Source organism: Danio aesculapii, chromosome 19 (genome assembly GCF_903798145.1).
Source record: "Danio aesculapii chromosome 19, fDanAes4.1, whole genome shotgun sequence".
In the NCBI taxonomy this organism is placed as follows: Eukaryota; Metazoa; Chordata; class Actinopteri; order Cypriniformes; family Danionidae; genus Danio; species Danio aesculapii.
The window spans coordinates 45054008-45073229 of NC_079453.1; the positions used below are offsets into that span (position 1 = coordinate 45054008).

Consider the following 19222-nt stretch of genomic DNA (forward strand, 5'->3'; position numbering starts at 1 on the left):
GTTTAGTTAATCCAATTCACCTATTGCGCATGTGTTTGGACTGTGGAAGAAACCGGAGCACCCCGAAGAAACCCATGCCAACACGGGGAGAACATGCAAACTCCACACAGAAATGCCAACAGACCCAGCCAGGACTCAAACCAGTGACCACCTTGTTGTGAGGCGACAGTGCTAACTACTGAGCCACCGTGCTGCCTTGAAGTTGAACAGTTGAAGTTGTTTTGAATGTTTTCAAAACTGTCTCCGTTCACACAGATCCACCAAATCCACCAAAAGCACTGTTCTCTGCATGCTAGGCCTGTAGTAGCAACAGCATTTTGTACAGAAACACTTGTATTGTTTAGCCCAGGGGTCACCAAACTTGTTTCTGGAGGTCCGGTGTCCTGCAGATTTTAGCTCTAACCCTAATCAAACACACCTGAACGAGCTAAATCAAGGTTTTACTAGGTATACTCAACATCCAGGCAGGTGTGTTGAGGCAAGTTGGAGCTAAACCCTGCAGGGACACCAGCCCTCCAAGACCGAGATTGGAGACCCCTGGTTTAGGTTGTCAAGCATTTGTGGATGCACATTGACTGAAAATCTTATATGCATGTGCGTAACATCACCATTTTATCGCTAAATTACTTTTTCCTTTATTTTTTTACCCCTTTTTCATTTTGAAATGCTAATGGTGTCGTTTTTAAAAAACTAGCACTTTGGAAATTTCAGTGCAGTTAATTTTAGCTGAAAGTGTCACATTGCCAATATTGTTTCTGTATTTTTGTTATTATACAATTATGTTAATTATTTCTACTTACTAATTTTAAGTCTTAATTATAGTCATTTTAGAGGTTCATCTTCTTCAACTTTAGTTGAAAATTTCTCATTGCCAAAATTATTTCTGTATTTTTATTATTAATATTAGTATTATTATTATACTTTTTTATTATTATTTCTACTTGCTATTTTTTAAGTCTTAATTTTAGTCATTTTAGAGGTTCATCTTCTACATTTTAGTTAAACATTTCTCATTGCCAATATTATTTCTGTATTTATTTATTATTATTATGCAATTATTTTGATTGTTTCTACTTAATATTTTTGAAGTCTTGATTAATCATTGTAGAGGTTCTTCTTAAACTTATTTTAGTTGACAATTTCTTATTGCCAAAATTATTATTATTATTATACAATAATTATTATTTTTTTCTACTTGATATTTTTTTAAGTCTTGATTTTAGTAATTTTAAAGGTTAATTTTAAACTTATTCCAGTTCGTTTCCACCACACAATTTGGTTTTAATTATTTAAATCAAGTCGTTTACTTGAACACAAATTTATTTATAAAAAAAATTTCAAAATATATATTTACTCAAATTTATTTATTTTATTATTTATTTTGTTATTTATTTTATTATTTTTTACTTTTAAGTTGTGTTTGTGCATGCCAACAGAAGTGCATGCCGCTAAACCTAAAATGTAAACATATAATGTAATGATAGCGTAAATATAAACAGGTAAATGCCCAATACTGGCCATTATTGACAAAAAAATAACTAATAAAAAAAGTTTCACATCTGAATTTCAGAGTTTAAATAAATTTAAATTTACAAAATTAATAAAAAAAAAAAAATCAGCTTTGCCTCTGACTACAGCACAATCCTCCACCAGTCCCATAACCACACATAAAACCAACTCTTCTTTAACCAGATTGCCTCCCACTTTCATCATCCTCCTCACATTGGCTTCTTTTTCTCAGCAGTGTGTGCTGCTCTTCCTCTTTCTTCTCTGCGTGCGTGCGTGCGTGCGTGCGTGTGCGCGTGTTTGTGTGTGTGTGTGCATGTGTGCGTGCATGCTTGTGTGAGGCGTTTCTCATTGACCTGCTCTCCCTCTTTCTCTCTGAAGCCGGGGAAAAGGCGCTGTTGCCGCTACGGTGGCGGGGCTATAGAATTGCTTCCCCTCAGAAAGCGACGGCATGTTTGCACACTGGAGGAATATATCCAAGTGTGGAACCAAGCAGTACAGGTCAGTGAGACACAGGGGAAGCAATTCTATACCGCGCAGCTCCCACAGATCAAACCCCTCAGCCGAGCCAGATCCAGATTACCTAGAAATGAAAAAACACTTCCAAACCTGGATGAGTTTCTTCTCTTCTGTTGAAGGCAAAAGATGAAATCTGCGTCCCTAATGGCACACTATGCACTTATGCTCTGCGTCATTATGCACTTACACACTCAACAGCGTAATATATGAATGTAGTGTCGTTCCAATTGGAACACCAACGGTTTATTACCAACTGGAAATTCAAACCGTTTCCCAGATTTCTCAGATGTTTGACAGGTGGAAAATTAGTGAAATAAATGACCAAACTACCAATTAATACCTGCCATTAGTATAAAACTAATGTAACTTCTGTGCCCGATAGCTCTGCCCCTTCCGCTATGTGGCAAAGCTGCGACCGTTGAGTGCATGCAGTGTCCGTCATTCCACTTATTTTTAACGGTCAAGTTAGTGCATCATCCGGGTATTTCAACTGCACTAATTCTTTTTAATAAAAGGAATACGTCTGTGTGAATGCACTACATATTGTAGTGCATACAACACTATTTATGGAACAAAGTAGAGCATTTTTTAAAGTATCTTCTTTCGTGTTTAACAGATCAATGCAACTCATAAAGGTTTGTAAGTACTTAAGCGAGTTCAGATCACCCATAAAGGAACTAATAATAATAATAATAATAATTATAATAGTTCTAAACCTGTATGAGTTTCTTCCTTCTGTTCAATGCAGAAGAAGATGTTTTGAAGAATGTCTGGGGGGAAAACTACATAGTCAAAAATGACATTTTATGGAACAAAGTAGAGCATTTTTTTAAAGTATCTTTTTTGTGTTTAACAGATAAATGCAACCTCGTAAAGGTTTGTACTTAAGTACTTAAGGGAGTTCAGATCACCCAGAAATGAAATAATAGTCATAGTTCTAAACCTGTATGAGTTTTTTCCTTCTGTTGAATGCAAAAGAAGATATTTTGGAGAATGTCTGGGGGAAAACTACATAGTCAAAAATACAAGTAGAGCATTTTTTAAAGTATCTTTTTTTGTGTTTGACAGGTAACTGAAACGTGTTTGGAAGTACTTAAATTGAATTTAAATAGTAGCTGAATTTTAATTTCGGTGTCAACTGTCTCTTTCAATACTTCTGAAACTAGATTTGGAAGATTAAGAGTGAGAAAAGTTACTGGGAGAACAGTGAAAGATCTGCAAATTTCTAGTCATTATTGATAGCTTTTACGCGCCGTCTGCCTCTAGCATGTATTTTTATTGAACATTTTGACTATTTTTTATATTTTTAGTGGCCAGCAATGGTTTAATATTCACAACAGTTCAGTGTTTCTGGAACAAAGTATAATATGAAGCAAAAAGAATCTTTAAGAAGTGCAAATTCGTCGGCACCAGTAGCCTAGTGGTTAGTTCGTCGACATATAGCACCCAGGTGCTCGCGGCGACCCAAGTTCGATTCTCGGTTCAAGGTCCTTTGCCGATCACTATACTTTCTTGTCTGTAAATCTCCACTGTCCTATTAATAAAGGTGAAAACCCCTATAAAAATAATTTTAAATAAATCAATTTTAAAAAGCAATTATTAAACAATAATTCAGTTACATGTCGATGAAACATATTCAGTGTGTCAGGCATCATAGTTATATACTGTATATGAATATATCAGTTTCCACACAAATACCGTATCAAGCCCTACAATTGGATTTCAATATTTATAATAATCACAAATATTTCTTGACCTTCAAATCATCTTATTATAATGATTTCTGAATAATAATGTCAATGCAATTTCAGCCTTGCATCACAGAAATAAATTACATTTGAAAATGTTAAATCAGAAAACCTCTGTTTAAGTTGTAATGGTGTTTCCCTTTTTTTTTTTATAAGATTTTTTTAGCAAACAAATACAGTGAGCATCTGAAAAATATAATCAGGAAAAGTGAATAAAAACATACTGACCCTAAACTTTTTGAATTGTGCTGCAGAAAAATATAGTGGTTAAAAGTGATTTATGGAGCCTAATTATTACCATGACCATTCAGTCTTGATAGATTGTTTTATTAAAGGCATGATGTTTTTTTTAAAGAGTGGAGCATCCGTAAATGAGAGCAGGACAACCCCTGGCTAAAAAAAATTAATAAAAGTTTAATCGCACACAGCGCGCTCACACCACCTTCCCCCTGCTGTCTTGCTTTCTTTCATGGATTTGTGAATCTCTGTGAACGTGTGGCTCTTTTGTGTGCTTGGACTGCAGCCTTGTTGGATGCTGATGAGTTTTGCTCTGTATGAGGAGGAGTTTTAATGGGGTTTATGCGCAGCTAGCATTTTTCAGCCAATCATAAACTTCCGGTGAAAGGTTTAAGTGACTGTTTTAAATTTCATAAGGTTCCTTTTACAGCTTGAATTTTATATCGTGTATCAATCAGGCTAATTTTTAAAGAAATCAGATCTAAAATGTGGCAATTTTATAATGGAAAGACACTCTGGCTGGCTGAAAATAAAAGTTCCTGTGCATATTCCCTATTGAAGGAGGGTTTGTGATTGAGGTCAAATATGCAGAGCGAATGATGAATGATATATTGTGTCTGAGCTGATTTTGGCGCAGTTGTAACATGAGGATGATGTTTCAGGTGAAGGTGGCCATTTTGAAGTACATTGAAACACTGACGCTACAAATGGAGCCGCAGGATTTCGTCAACACGGGCGAAACCAGACTGGCAGTGTCGCGTATCATTACGTGGACCACCGAACCCAAGAGCTCAGACGTCAGAAAGGTACAAGATTCTGCACTTTCAGCTCAGTTTACAGTTGAAGTCAGAATTATTAGCCCCCCTGTATATTTTTTTACCCCCAATTTCTGTTTAAAGAAAAGATTTTTTTCAGTACATTTCTAAACATAATAGTTTTAATAAGGGATTTCTTTTATCTTTGCCATGATTTCAGCACATAATATTTTACTAGATATTTTTCAAGATACTAGTATTCAACTTAAAGTGATATTTAAAGGCTAACTAGGTTAATTAGGCAAGTAATTTTATAATGATGGTTTGTTCTGTAGACAATCGAGAAAAATAATGCTGAAAAGGGCTTATAATATTGACCTTAAAATGGTTTAAAAAAAATTTAAGCCGCTTTTATTCTGGCCAAAATAAAACAAATTGAATGAAAAAAGAAAAAATATTATAGTAAATACTGTGAAAAAATTCATTGCTTTGTTGAACATTGTTTGGGAAATATTTAAAAAAGAAAAGAAACGAAAATTCACAGGAGGGCTCATCATTTTGACTTTAACTGTATGTATAGTTTGCTTTGGTGGTGTTGACTTTGTTTTGAGGCTTCATTTTGTGTGTTGATTTCAGGCGGCGCAGTCGGTGTTGATCTCGCTGTTCCAGCTGAACACGCCGGAGTTCACAATGCTTCTCGGTGCACTTCCTAAAACCTTTCAGGACGGAGCCACTAAATTATTGCAGAACCACCTGCGAAACACAGGCAACACAGCGCAGGTGATCAGCACATTCCTGATGCAGTGACGCACATAAACAGTGCTGTATTATTTGACATTTTATATGTCGATAATGCATAAACATGCTAGATTAATTATGTTTGAATCATTATTTAAAATTTCTGGGTATTTATCCAAAGAAAAAAAACACTCTTTTTAATAAGGGAGCTGACTCAAAATATCAAAATATACTTCATTTATTTAATGATTTTATTTATTGATTTTTTGGTAGCAGTTAATGATACAGGCATGGGTGTAAATCCTGGGGGGAAAAGTATTTTAAAAACTTGCATTCTCTGAAAAATAGATGAATCTACACTTACAATAATTGTGCAAGTAGTAACAAAACAAATGCAAAAAATGCATTTAGAAACAGTTGAGTTCCCCCTCCCCTTCCTCACAGTGGTTTGGCCCACTACCTGCATTCCCAGTTCATCTCACCTACTCTACACACGAGTCAGGTGTGTGGCTGCGGCTCAGTAAATGTTAAGTAGGAGGTTATTTTATTCACTGTAAATAAAGCGATTCTTTTTAATGTAGTTGATGCAGACTCGTTCATAAATTAGTTGCGGCAAAAATGCTGATTACTGATGTAATTTTTCTTGAATCTGCTAAATTATCGATTGCTTGTACTTATCTAGTAAACGTTAGCAATAGCTTGTTGGATAGTGCACTGCAACTAACATGCCAAAGCCGTTTCCCATGCATTGTTTTATTTGTGACGACTTGAGATAATGTTAACTTGACATTAACGGCCACAATTAGCATATTGTTTATGCTAATTGTGTGCATTTACCAAATGAGCACTGTGATACGTCTGAATTGACCCCAGTGAATTTTTTTGTATAATCAATTTCTATTCTGTCCTTAAGTGTCTTAAATACCGTGGACACTTCTGGACATATATAAGTACATTTGTATATGTACAATTTGAGCGTATAATTTGTGTCCACTTACACCCATGAATACAGGACACCTAGTTAACATTAATGTTTTTGTTTTGTTTTTTTACAAGAACAATGCTTGCACTGGATTCATTCATTCACAGTGCTGTATTATTTGACATTTTATATGTCGATAATGCATACACATACTAGATTAATTATGGTTGAATCATTATTTAAAATTTCTGGGTATTGACCCAAAGAAAAAAAAAAACACTCTTTTTTTTTTTTTACAAGAACAATGCTTGCACTGGATTCATTCATTATAGTTCAACACTTACTAATGCATTATTAAAATCCAGAGCTGTGCTTGTTAACATTTAGTTAAAGCACTCTGAGTTAACATGAGCAATTGTATTTTCATACAGATGAGTAAATATGAATTGGGTAAGCTAAGTTGCCTGTAGTGTATGAGTGTGAATGAATGAGAGTGTATGGTGTTTCCCAGTGATGGGTTGCAGCTGGAAGGGCATTCGTTGTGTAAAACATATGCTGGATAAGATTGGCGGTTCATTCCGCTGTGGCGACCCCTGATGCTTAAAGGGACTAAGCTGAAAAAGAAAAGAATGAATGAATAAGTACTGTATTGTTCATGTTGACAAATATGTTCTGTATTGTAACATGTTACACATTTTCATTTCCCACTTGGGCTGAAAGATTTAGGTAAAATTTTTATCACAATATATCTCTTTATTTTGGTTGATGCGATATGATTCAGATTTTAATTAAAGTTCAAAGTTTGCCATGTATTCGAAGTCATATATATTGTGCTATATATTACAATTGAATTATTGTCCGGCTAGTTATATAACCAATAAACCGTAATGCGTTTCATGTTCGTGTCATTTTAGACCCAAGTATTTATGGAACAGCTTTAGATATTGACCTTATTCTTCAATGTGGATGTGCGCTTGTTTTTGTGATTGTTTCAGTACTTCAGATTCATTTGCCTACGGGAGAAATGACTAGGAATAATAAACTGCAGAAAACAATCAAACTACTCTCTCTGCAAACAAGTGTTTGCATGACTATACAGGCAAAGCAGAATAATATAATAATAAAATATCTATTTTTTTTATCAAGCAGCATAAAGAGCAGTTTTTATTAACGTCTAAAATGAATGGAAGTGAATGAGACGGGAAGTCTTGAGCCAAAAAGATTCAGATGGCTGCACCCGCTGGTACTCGATGAATAAGCTGAAGAGATATAGTTTTTGTGTTATAGACTGCAGCTCTGCACAAGATATTTGGCCAGTGGAGAAATGGTCGTGCCAAACAGCCTGGTTTCTCTCGAGGTTTTTATCCTTCACTTTCACCAATTGGTGAAGTTTTTTCCTCGTCGCTGTCGCCACTGGCTTGCATGGTTCAGGACTTGTAGAGCTGCGTTACGATGGATTTGCTCTTCAGTGTTTGTACTCTGAATATTAAACAGTGAATATTAAACAACATTAAACTGAGCTAAACTGAACTGAACTTAAACACTGAAAACTGAAGTGACACTGTTTCAATGTGCTATAATCTTCTATGTGAAGATGCTTTAACACAATCTACATTGTGAAAGCGCTATTGAATAGAATTATCTTTGAGGTTGTGCAAAAGCTTTTGTATAATTCATTTTTCCCTTTTCCTCACAAAGCCTTTGAATAAAAAAAAAGACCATTGATTATGTTCTGAAAGGGACAGTTCATCCAAGTAGAGGGAATTAACTACTTTTCTTTATATATATATATATATATATATATATATATATATATATATATATATATATATATATATATATAGTTTCCTTATATAAATACTGTATATAGTTTCCTTATACAAATATAGTTATATTTATGCTGTTTTGTTACATATGCATTTTGTAGGGCTCATAAACTTTAGTTTTTCATCAGTCTTGAATTTAAAAATCACATATACAACAACATGTGGTTATTACATATACAACAAGAAATTTAAACGTGACAAGCAGGTGTCAGGAATAAAGAATTGCACACTGCTGTGTTTTTTTTTTTTTTTTAATCAGCAAATAAATGAGCATTTTCAGCCCATCTACTGTGTTTTTTTTTTTTTTTGCATTGGTCAAAACAGTCAAATCACATATGAAACTAGTGATTTCCTGTTGCTGTTATTGGTAGCAATCATTTCCTTAGAATAGCCACCAGGAATGTTTAAAAAGAGCCTCCTGGAGGAATTTTCCAGTATTTATCAATGATTAAATTGAAAGAACTCAAATGACTTTATCAGTGGTGTCGTTGTATTGTTTTTAGAAAATGCAGGTTTGTAAAGAAACATTTCATTTATCATTGCAATTTATAAACTGAATATTTATTACCAGTGTTGCTGTGTGTAGAGCCAATGCTGCTGATATTGCATTAAATAAATAAGAATAGCCACAAGTTTTTGAACTAAAACATTTCTTTCTTGCAGGCGTCAATTGGAAGTCCACTCACCCGGCACACACCAAGATCACCAGCCAGTTGGTCCAGTCCTTTAACCTCCCCCACTAACACATCCCAAAACACACCTTCACCAAGGTACAGCACTGGTTTAAACAAAGACATGGATCATTTGGATTTTGCAGATCTTTGCTTAGCGTATATCCTTATTTAACATCTCGTCTGTCTTATGTGTGTGCACAGTGCATTTGATTACGATACAGAGAACATGAACTCTGAGGAGATCTACAGCTCTCTGAGAGGAGTCAGTCAGGCGATCCAGAACTTCAGCGTCCGAAGTCAGGAGGACATGACGGAGCCTCCACGGAAAAGAGAAGGAGACGGCGGAGAAGAGGTACGAAAGACAAATCAAGTAAGAGATGCTTCATGCATAAAGAGCAGGCCGTGTGGTATTTTAAATCAGTGTTTCTCAACCATGTGCCTTGAGGACCGCCAGCACTGCATGTTTTGGATGTCTCATTTGTCTGTCACACCCATTACAGGGGTTTCAGTCTCTTCTAATGGGCTGATGATCTGAATCAGGTGTGTTTGGTTAAGCAGAGACAGAAAATATGCAGAGCTGGTGGTCCTCTAGGAATGTGGTTGAGAAACACTGTTTTAAAGTGTCCTGATATTGAATTGGAGACCCTATAACAGGTGTATAACAGGTTTAAATAAGGTTTAAGAAAGGTCAGAAATATAATGCTAATTTTATCAGAATGTATCTAACATTAGAATCGTTTTGCAGTTATTTTGATGCAGTTCTTTGATTAGTTTTGGCTTGAAGTCTGTAAGCCCCTCCCCCTTCCATAAGCCAACTGTGCTCTGGTTGGTCAGCTGGCTAAGTCTGTTTTGATTGCTCATTCAATACATATCATATCAAATCAAACCAAATCACTTTTATTGTCACATCATCAGCAGCACGTGTACTATGATGAGTGAAAAGCTTAGGTGCTGCCTAACAGTGCAAAATACAACAACATACTCCAAAAACCAAAGCAATAAACTGTTAGCAATGTTAAAGGTAATACCTAAAAGACAATAAATTACACATTACACACATGTAGGCACAGATAGACAAGTACACAGTCAAAAAGGTGAACATAGTTTGACTGAAGAAAATTATTGTAGGCAATATTGTTTTAAGTAAGGATAATTTTGAGACAGTTTGTTTGAATTAATTTTGGCTTTAATGTTATGACTTTAATATCATGACTAATATATTCCGATTTGGGAAAGGAAACACCCATTTCAAAGTGTTCATATGTTACAGATGAAGATTGTGCAACACTGTTACTTTGATCATGTTTATGGACATCAGTTGCAGACAAAAGATTTGAAAATATAATAATATTTTTGTGTGAGACAATAACTTTATTTGTCATGTCACGTTACAAACTGCAAATCAGATATTTTTTGTAAACCCACATGACCTGCTCTTTAATATTCAAAGTAGGAGTGTGCAGTATATATCATCTACAATAATTTCTTAATAGTTGTTTTAACATTTGTTTTACGTTAGAAATGGTCACTCGCTAAAACAAACAAAAACACTGTAACTTGCACAATGTTGTAAAAATCCATTTGTGGCCTTTTCCAAGTATAGAATTCAGGTATTTTCTATTTAATGGGATAGTTCACTCAAAAATGAAAAATCTGTCAACATTTACTCTCCCTTCACTTGTTTCAAACCTGTTTGAGTTTCTTTCATCTGTTGAACACAAAAAGAAGATATTTTGAAGAATGCTGGAAACCGGTAACCATTGACTTCCATAATAGATTTTTATGTTCAACAGAGGAAAGTAAGTCAGTAAGGCAGTGGCGGTTCTAGTTTAAATGGCACCTTGGGCGAACCACCCCATACACCCCCCTCTCCCAATTTTATATTGTTAAATTTATTTTTCAATAAATATAACAATTTATTTATATTTATTATTATTAATATTATTATACAATTATTATTATTCTAAATAAATAACAGAAATCAATCCTAAATGTTTCTGGAAAACAATGTAACAACTGGAGTGATATGCTAAAATCACTTTAGAAACCCTTTGCATGAATATTATATGACAATTCTATCGAATACAAAAAATAAACATGTTTTATAGAGTTATCTGTTGTCTTAGACCCGACTCATGGCTGAGAATTAATGTTATGAAGTCTTACCTCCCTTACTCTTTATCCCTCCTTTCTGCTTTATAGCCATGCTTAGTGACAGTAACTTCATCAGCATATTACATAACTTTAGTTACCTCTGCATAAAAGGCTGTTACTCCAGTCTCTTGGTTTCACGGCGCATGAGCAGCATGTATTTTATCGGCGAGCATACAAACAACCAGAATTCATACATATGTTCTTGTGAGTCGTGCGGGAATGGTTTTCTACACGCATGCGTCAGTTTGCTTTCATCAGCATTGTTTCGGTTGTACATAGAGAATTACAAACCCTAACGTCTTTATTTCTGGGATTACCACTCTAAATGAGTACACTTGCATAAAGTAAATCGTATCTCAGTGCTTTTAGTGGGGCACTTTTTATTTATTTTTTTGCACCGTCTCCCCGTGCCGCCCCAAGCAAGATGCCACCCTGGGCGATTGCCCATGTTGCACATGCCTAAATTTGCCACTGCATAAAGGTTTATAACCACTTAAGGGTGAGTAAGTAGTTAGTACATTTTTATTTTTGGGTTAAAAAATGCCTAGTGTGTGGCTTTGATACAATTAAACCAATATCTGTCATCATGATTTTTGCACTTATAATCAGAGGACAAGTTTTAGTCTCATAACACTCACTTAATGGAAATGATATGATTTTGCATTATAATTTTTTTTTTTCACATGTAGAAAAAATTGCATGAGCTTTGTGCATATTTGTATTGGAAATTCACCTATCGGTGTGTGGATGAATGTGTGTCTGTTTAGACTGTTGACTCTGGCCGGACGGCGCTGGATAATAAGACCTCTCTGCTGAACACTATGCCCCTCCTCTCGTCGAGTCCCCGCCCATCAAAAGATTACCAGCCAGTCAATTACTCTGACTCCTCCTTCAGCTCCTCCCCTTTTAATAAAAGCCTGAAAGATCCAGACCAAGAGGAGTCCCTCACTGACGGTAATCCATTCGCTTTTGATTCACAGTCTCTCCTTTTGATTCCGATGCAGTGAATGTAAATTAAATACAAATTCTATTGATATTTCTAGAAATGAACAAAGATTATTTTAGTTCCAGTGAATGGGTACATTTAAGATGGTCATAATATGAAATATAGCAGGGTGTTTTCAAAGTCAAAGATAGTTTCAAATTCTGACTCAAAGGTTTTGTTCTTGAAATATAAATAAAGGCTAAGAAATATTTTTTGCCACATTGATGCCTCTTGCACATCGTCTTATTATCTTTTAGGAGAAGCCTGTGTCATTTCCAGTCAAAAAAAAGCTTGCTGGTTGAATAGAAGTATCTTGATGTCAGAATTTGGCAGGGGTATGAATCATTTCATATAAATATAGACAGAAAGAAGATAGATTTTTCTGCTTGCGTTACATTTTAATAGATCAGTAAAATCTTTTTTACTCTTCATTTTCATATGATCTTTACATAAATAAATCTTTTTTAAAAATAAGCTAATAAAAGCAGCCTTCCTCTAGTCTAGTCTCTAAATATATTTCCCTAGAGAAATACTGTAATTAGCTAATATTTAAAAAATCTGTTTTTTATTGCGCAAAATATAATTATCACAATACTTAACAACTATATTGCATACAGTGCTTTCCACACTGAGACTTTACTTGGCCATGCTGCCCGAGTATATTAACGGCTGCCCAAGTATATATAGTGATACATTATTAAAATCCTTTTACACTGTATTGTATCCACCCTATATACCCAATCATCCGTGATCGATTAATTAGTGGAAAATCTTCTCTGGTTTACCTGTTTCGTTCTGTGCGCGCGTGAACTGTCATCTCATGTGCTCTGCAGAGACGCACATTTTAGGCACATAAAAAAAAAGTTTCTAAATCTCCTAAAATGTACCGGATTCGGATTTTGCATTACCTTTTTATTTAAGCACTTGGCATCATAGCTGACAGCGCAGTCGTGAGAGTGAGAGAAACATTATATAATTAATTATTTGATCTAAACGACTCAAAAAAAACTTTACTATATACTCGGAGAGGACAAAATGACTGGCTGCAAAATACATGTACACCATTAAAAAATGGTTAATCAGTGCGTTTGCCTTATTTAAATAATCCACACGTTTTAATCTTGAAATTTTTTATAATTTTTTAGTGATATTGTCTGTGATATTTCTGTCATTTATTTCTCATTTGCTGTATATTTTATTAATTTGATGATGACAATATATTGCATATTTTATACATATCTGAAATGCTTTGGCATTCAAGTTTGCTTTGAACTTGAAAGAGAGAGAGAATCAGATTTTACCTGTCAGTGGGTGCACATGGCTCCTGGATCGCATAAAAAATGTTAATTATTACAGTTTTTTTTTACTCTAACCCATGGGTCACCAAACTTGTTCCTGGAGGGCCGGTGTGCTGCAGATTTTAGCTCAAACCCAAATCAAACACACCTGAACAAGCTAATCAAGGTCTTACTAGGTATACTTGAAACACCCAGCCAGGTGTGTTGAGGCAAGTTGGAGCTAAACCCTGCAGGGACACCAGCCCTCCAGGACCGAGATTGATGACCCCTGCTCTAACCCATTGAAAAGGAGTGTATAACAGTGCCATAATAAATAAAATATTGTAAAAAAATAAAATACTATGTTTTGTTTGTTGCATATAGTTTACTATTTATGTGATGTAGGTAAATGGTGTGTTTCAATCCAACTACCACTGCAAGTATATTTCAAACCTGTGGAAAACACTTGCATATAGAGCATGTCTTTACAGTATTTGTTGCAAACCTTTTACTGAGCTCTCTACTTCCCTGACACTCAGAAACCCCCTGGAATTCAGAAAATAGAAAAAAAATATATGGATAACCACCGTTTGACAATCAAAAACAAATAAAAACTGTTAATTGAAAAATCTTTTTTCTTCTGTAATGATCTGTGACTGTTTGTTACATAAATAAAGAATTAAAAAAGAAAACAAAAATTGTATTTATCTAGGAATATGTATATATATTAGAACTATTAATTAAAAAATATTTTTATTTGCTCTCTTCTGTAACGATCTGTGGCTGCTTGTTAAATTGTAAGTCTGTGTGTGTCTCTGACTGGCTGTGCTGATGGTGTTACAGACAGCGGTGTGGATCAGTCTGAGGTGGTGGCTGAGCTCTTGAAGGAGCTGTCCAATCACAGCGAGCGCGTGGAGGAGAGGAAAGCAGCGCTGTGTGAACTAATGCGGCTGATCAGAGAAACACAGCTGCATGTTTGGGACGAGCACTTCAAAACCATCCTCCTGCTGCTACTGGAAACACTCGGAGATGGAGAGGTACCTGCAAACTCACACTTTAATGCAGTGCAGGAGTGTTTCAGCAGCACTGATTCTGAAGTGTTTTCCCATAGGGATTTTAAAACAAGTTTTTGTTAAGAAGCAATTCAATCTGCTACAGGGTACGACTTTGATTTGAAGTCGATGAAAGGAAGAAATATAATTCTATTAAGCATGACAATTAGCCCAAGTAATTGACTTGAAATCTGAATTATTACACTAAATGTTGATTTCTTAACTCTTTTGTAATATTGTTATTGTGTTATGTCAAACGTGACATCTTTTTGTTGTTTTTATGCATTTTTATTTTACATTTAAAAGTAATATCAGTAGTTAATTACAATAAGATTTAAAATGTTTTACTCAAACAAGAGAACTGGCAATAATCACTGTAAATTACACAATTTTTAAATCACTCTCGCAACCCCTTGAAATTATTCTGTGACCCCTGCAGGGGTGGCGAGCCCCAGTTTGAGAACCACTGCTCTAGCGTAATGTCTAAAATGATGAAAAAACACGTGATTTTGCTGACATTTTAATATTATAAGGCTGAACGGCATGAAATGTCATCAGTTTACAGAGATTTCCCAGTATTTCTGTTGCAATCGGGATATCACAATAATTCACCCCAAAAAAGCCAAAGCAAAGCAAAACACTAGCAGATTACTATGGTATAAATACAGCACTACAAAATATAAAAGAGAGAGATCGACTTACAATGTCACTTATCTGTTCTGTGATGATTTGTTCAGCTGTAGTATGAAGCGTATGCTGATAAAATGCTGGTTTTCTCCCCTAAGGGCTTATGCGGTTTCTGTCACTATCTTGTGGCGGACAATCAACCGTCTTTGCTCTGCTCATTATGACAGGCTAATGGCTGCCAACACGCTGAATCTCGGAAATTATGAATATTTAAAATAGGCACTATCCTTAAAAATAAACTGCATAGTTGCAATCTAAACAACTACATTATTGCCTAAAAAAGCCTCAAAAGTACATTATGTTGTCAAACAGCTGCAATATTTGTCAAGCTGTAGTCCTCTGCTTGCCACTCGTGAGGGCGGAGTAATACACAAGGGTGAAGAGGCTGTACAATATTACTTTAATATCTCAGGGCTATTGGACAATCAGATTCGAGAACCAGACAGACTTGTTGTATACATTTTAATATATAATATAATCATATTATTATATAATCCAAAAATATAAAGTGTGTGTGTGTTTAACTTTTCAGAACATAAAAATTTATGTAAAAATTATTTGTTCAAAACAAACAGAAATGATAGTAGCAGTCACTATCCACTTGTTAAGTGGGACGTAACACTAAGCAGCTTCTGGTCCAATCGCTATATTAAATTGTATGAGGAGACTCGACAACTGGTAATAATAAAAGTTTACAAAGCAATTTATTACTTTAGAAAATCACAATCGCAATATATACATCCATGCCAAATATCCAGGGCCGGATTTAGTGATTTGGGGACCCTAAGCAATTCCAGCCATGGGCCCCAAAAGTTCCAAAATACACCTTTTGTACTGTAATGTATTTTTGTCTATTTTGCCGTTTGTTTCTTATACCACTCGGTCTCCTTTTCTACATTTTATCTTAATGCAAAATAATAATAACATGTAAAGCATCTTGTGACATCTTGTAAAACTTTTGATATAATTAGTTTTCTTAAAATGAATTCACAACTAGAAATATTAAGTTTTTTTAAAGTAAATCTACATATTTGACTGCTGGACTGGTCCATGATTGAGGCTAGGGGACACATTTGTAATAAGATGTAGTAATTACATTCAAATTAACACCATAAAAAATACCACAGAAAACCATATTATTTATCATTTACAAGGATAATTCTAGGCATTTATTTGGGGGTCCTCAGATTTCCTGGGGCCCTAAGCGGCTGCTTACCTTGCTTATTGTTAAATCTGCCCCTGCTAATATCTGATGGCCAGAAAGTGAAACATTTTTAATAAATTGTTCAGATACTGGTGTCAGTCCAGAGACTGTTGTGTACATCATGATTTTATATACAATTCACTTTAATGTGTGATAGGACTAAAAAGTAGTTAGAAACAAATTTTCTCAATTCAAATGAGTAGCGGCTTGGACACAGAAACAGTATTTTATATGTCACGACTTGATGAGCAAGATTTATTATAAATTAAACTAAAAATGTAAACATAAAAAGTGTGGTTCAGATACTTGCATGTTTCTCGTGTAATTTCAAATGTGCTGCATTTTATGCGTGTTTTGCTTGTTAATTGAATTATATAAATTGCATCCAAAATGGTAAAAAGCCTTGGAGTAACGATTGATGACCAACTAAACTTCTCTGAGCACATTTCTAGAACTGCTCGATCTTGCAGATTCGCACTCTATAACATCAGAAAGGTCCGACCCTTCCTATCTGAACATACAGCTCAACTCATTGTTCAAGCTCTTGTTCTCTCCGATCTGTATTATTGCAACTCTCTACTAGCCGGGCTACCAGCTAGTTCTATCAAACCTCTTCAGCTGCTTCAGAACGCTGCAGCACGAGTGGTCTTTGAAGAACCCAAAAGAGCACGTGTCACTCCGCTACTCACCCGTTTGCACTGGCTGCCAGTTGCTGCTCGCATCAAATTCAAAGCTCTGATGTTTGCTTACAAAGCGACCTCTGGCTTTGCTCCTTCTTATCTGCTCTCACTTCTGCAGATTTATGTGCCCTCCAAAAACTTGCGTTCTGTGAATGAACGTCGCCTCGTGGTTCCATCCCTAAGAGGGAAGAAATCACTTTCCCGAACTCTCGCATTCAATCTGCCCAGTTGGTGGAATGAACTCCCTAACTACATCAGAACAGCAGAGTCACTTGCTGTCTTCAAGAAACGACTAAAAACGCAACTGTTTAGTCTCCACTTTCCTTCCTAATCTTCAACTGCCTCTCTGGCTATACTACTACTAACTGTACTCTCTCTCTCTCTCTCTCTCAAAAAAATAAAATAAAATAAATCTCTAATGCTTTGCTTCTTAGACTTTACACACCTGAAACTTGTCTATAGCACTTGTTCACTGCTGCTCTTATAGTTGTGTAAATTGCTTCCTTGTCCTCATTTGTAAGTCACTTTGGATAAAAGCGTCTGCTAAATGACTAAATGTAAATGTAAATGTAAATATACAGGCTGTCTGCGGGGTCTTAAAAAGAATTAAAAGTTGATGAATCTATGTAGAGAGATTTAATGCCCTTAAAAAGTATTAAAAAGTCTTAAATGCTATTTTGCAAAGTATTAGATTTTGTACCAGTTTTGTTTATGCAATGTATAGTTGTATGCTAAAGTTTGTCTGAATTAAATCTGTGAATATCAGGATGCTGTGTAGTTTATGAAACCCTGCTAGATTTGACATCACGCTGCTTTGTTTACTGCAGTAACCAATGCAACACCATTATTTCTGCAATTCTATAGGCGCCTACGTGCTGAATTAGCTAGATTTAATAGATTTTTATTCAGTATGTGAATAATGTTTTAGTTTTGGATTAATTTCTTACATTAATATTTAGTAAATATACTGTAAGTTAATATCTCGCCAGTGTTTCTGGTTGAAAAGTGGGGATAAGGTCTTAAAATGTATCGGAAGAGTCTTAAAAAAGGTCTTAAAAGGTATTGAATTTCACTCTCTGATTCCTGTATATACTCTGTATATAAGTGGCGGCACATTTCAGATTATAATAAAGAAGCATTTTTATTACTTAAAGTATTTTGAGAGCATAAGGATTACAACCTCAGCTCAAAACATTTTTATTAGTTTATAAATCCTTGTTAAAACTTAATTATCCATGCCGTTTTTTTACATCGACAATCCTACTATTGCAATCAAAACAAGTTGTGTTGCCAACAAAAAGCATCTCATTTTCTTGCTGACCTTTGTTTTTCTCTCTCTCAGCATGTCATTCGGGCATTAGCCCTGCGGGTGCTAAAGGAAATCCTCAACAGGCAGCCGTGGCGCTTTAAAAACTATGCAGAGCTCACTATTATGAAGGCTCTGGAAGCACATAAAGATCCACATAAAGAGGTCAGATATTAGAGATGATCGTATTAGACTGACAACTGAAGCACACATCTGAACTCGCATGCAAAATGTTGTTTTCTCTCTCTGTCAGGTGGTGCGGGCTGCAGAGGAGGCGGCGTCCATGTTGGCCACCTCGATAAGTCCTGACCAGTGTATAAAAGTGTTGTGTCCTATCATCCAGTCAGCGGACTATCCCATCAACCTCGCTGCCATCAAGATGCTCACCAAAGTCATCGACCGTCTTCCCAAAGAGGGTCTTATTCAGATGCTCCCAGAGATCGTCCCCGGCCTCATTCAGGTCAATATGTTTACATTTATCGTATTTAATATACACACTTTATTAGTTCTAGTGCCATTCTATACTGTAAACTACAGGGCTTGGACAATGAAACTGAAACAATAATTCATTAATATGATGTAGGGCTTCCTTTTGAGGCCAATAAAGCATCAATTCTTGGGAATGCCAAATACAAGTCCTGCACATTGGCCAAAGGGATTCCTAACTCGCTCCTCCAAAACGGCTCAATAATATTTAGGTCAGGTGACTGTGCAGGCCATGGGAGATGTTCAACTTCCCTATCATGTTCCTCTAACCACTGTGTCACCAGTCTTGCTGTGTGTATTGGTGCATTATCATCCTGATACATAGCACTGCCTTTAGGATACAATGTTTGAACCATTAGCCGCATTTCCACTATCGGGCCAGTGCGAGCCAGGGATTTAATCGGGCCAGGCCGGGCCAATAGCCCGGGAGGTTGAGAAATGAGGCCGAAATCATGTCGCGTTTCCA

At 35.6% G+C, this 19222-nt stretch overlaps 2 protein-coding genes across 29 annotated transcripts in view; both read left to right on the forward strand.

Annotated features, from left to right (window-relative positions):
* The window catches only part of clasp2 (cytoplasmic linker associated protein 2), a 116193-nt gene that overhangs the window by 91320 nt on the left and 5651 nt on the right, over positions 1-19222 (forward strand). For 26 of the 28 annotated variants that reach the window (XM_056479659.1, XM_056479667.1, XM_056479661.1 and 23 more), the window contains 8 exons: positions 4673-4816; positions 5402-5545; positions 8915-9021; positions 9127-9295; positions 11847-12033; positions 14185-14378; positions 18307-18435; positions 18524-18730. In XM_056479659.1, coding sequence (XP_056335634.1) covers positions 4673-4816; positions 5402-5545; positions 8915-9021; positions 9127-9295; positions 11847-12033; positions 14185-14378; positions 18307-18435; positions 18524-18730 — 1281 coding nt within the window. The remainder of the gene's footprint in view (positions 1-4672; positions 4817-5401; positions 5546-8914; positions 9022-9126; positions 9296-11846; positions 12034-14184; positions 14379-18306; positions 18436-18523; positions 18731-19222) is intronic. The other 2 variants (XM_056479660.1, XM_056479684.1) reach the window with 1 other exon arrangement.
* The window catches only part of arpp21 (cAMP-regulated phosphoprotein, 21), a 164859-nt gene continuing 163715 nt past the window's right edge, over positions 18079-19222 (forward strand). The window contains exon 1 of the mRNA XM_056479693.1: positions 18079-18083. The gene's annotated coding sequence lies outside the window, so the exon portion shown is untranslated. The remainder of the gene's footprint in view (positions 18084-19222) is intronic.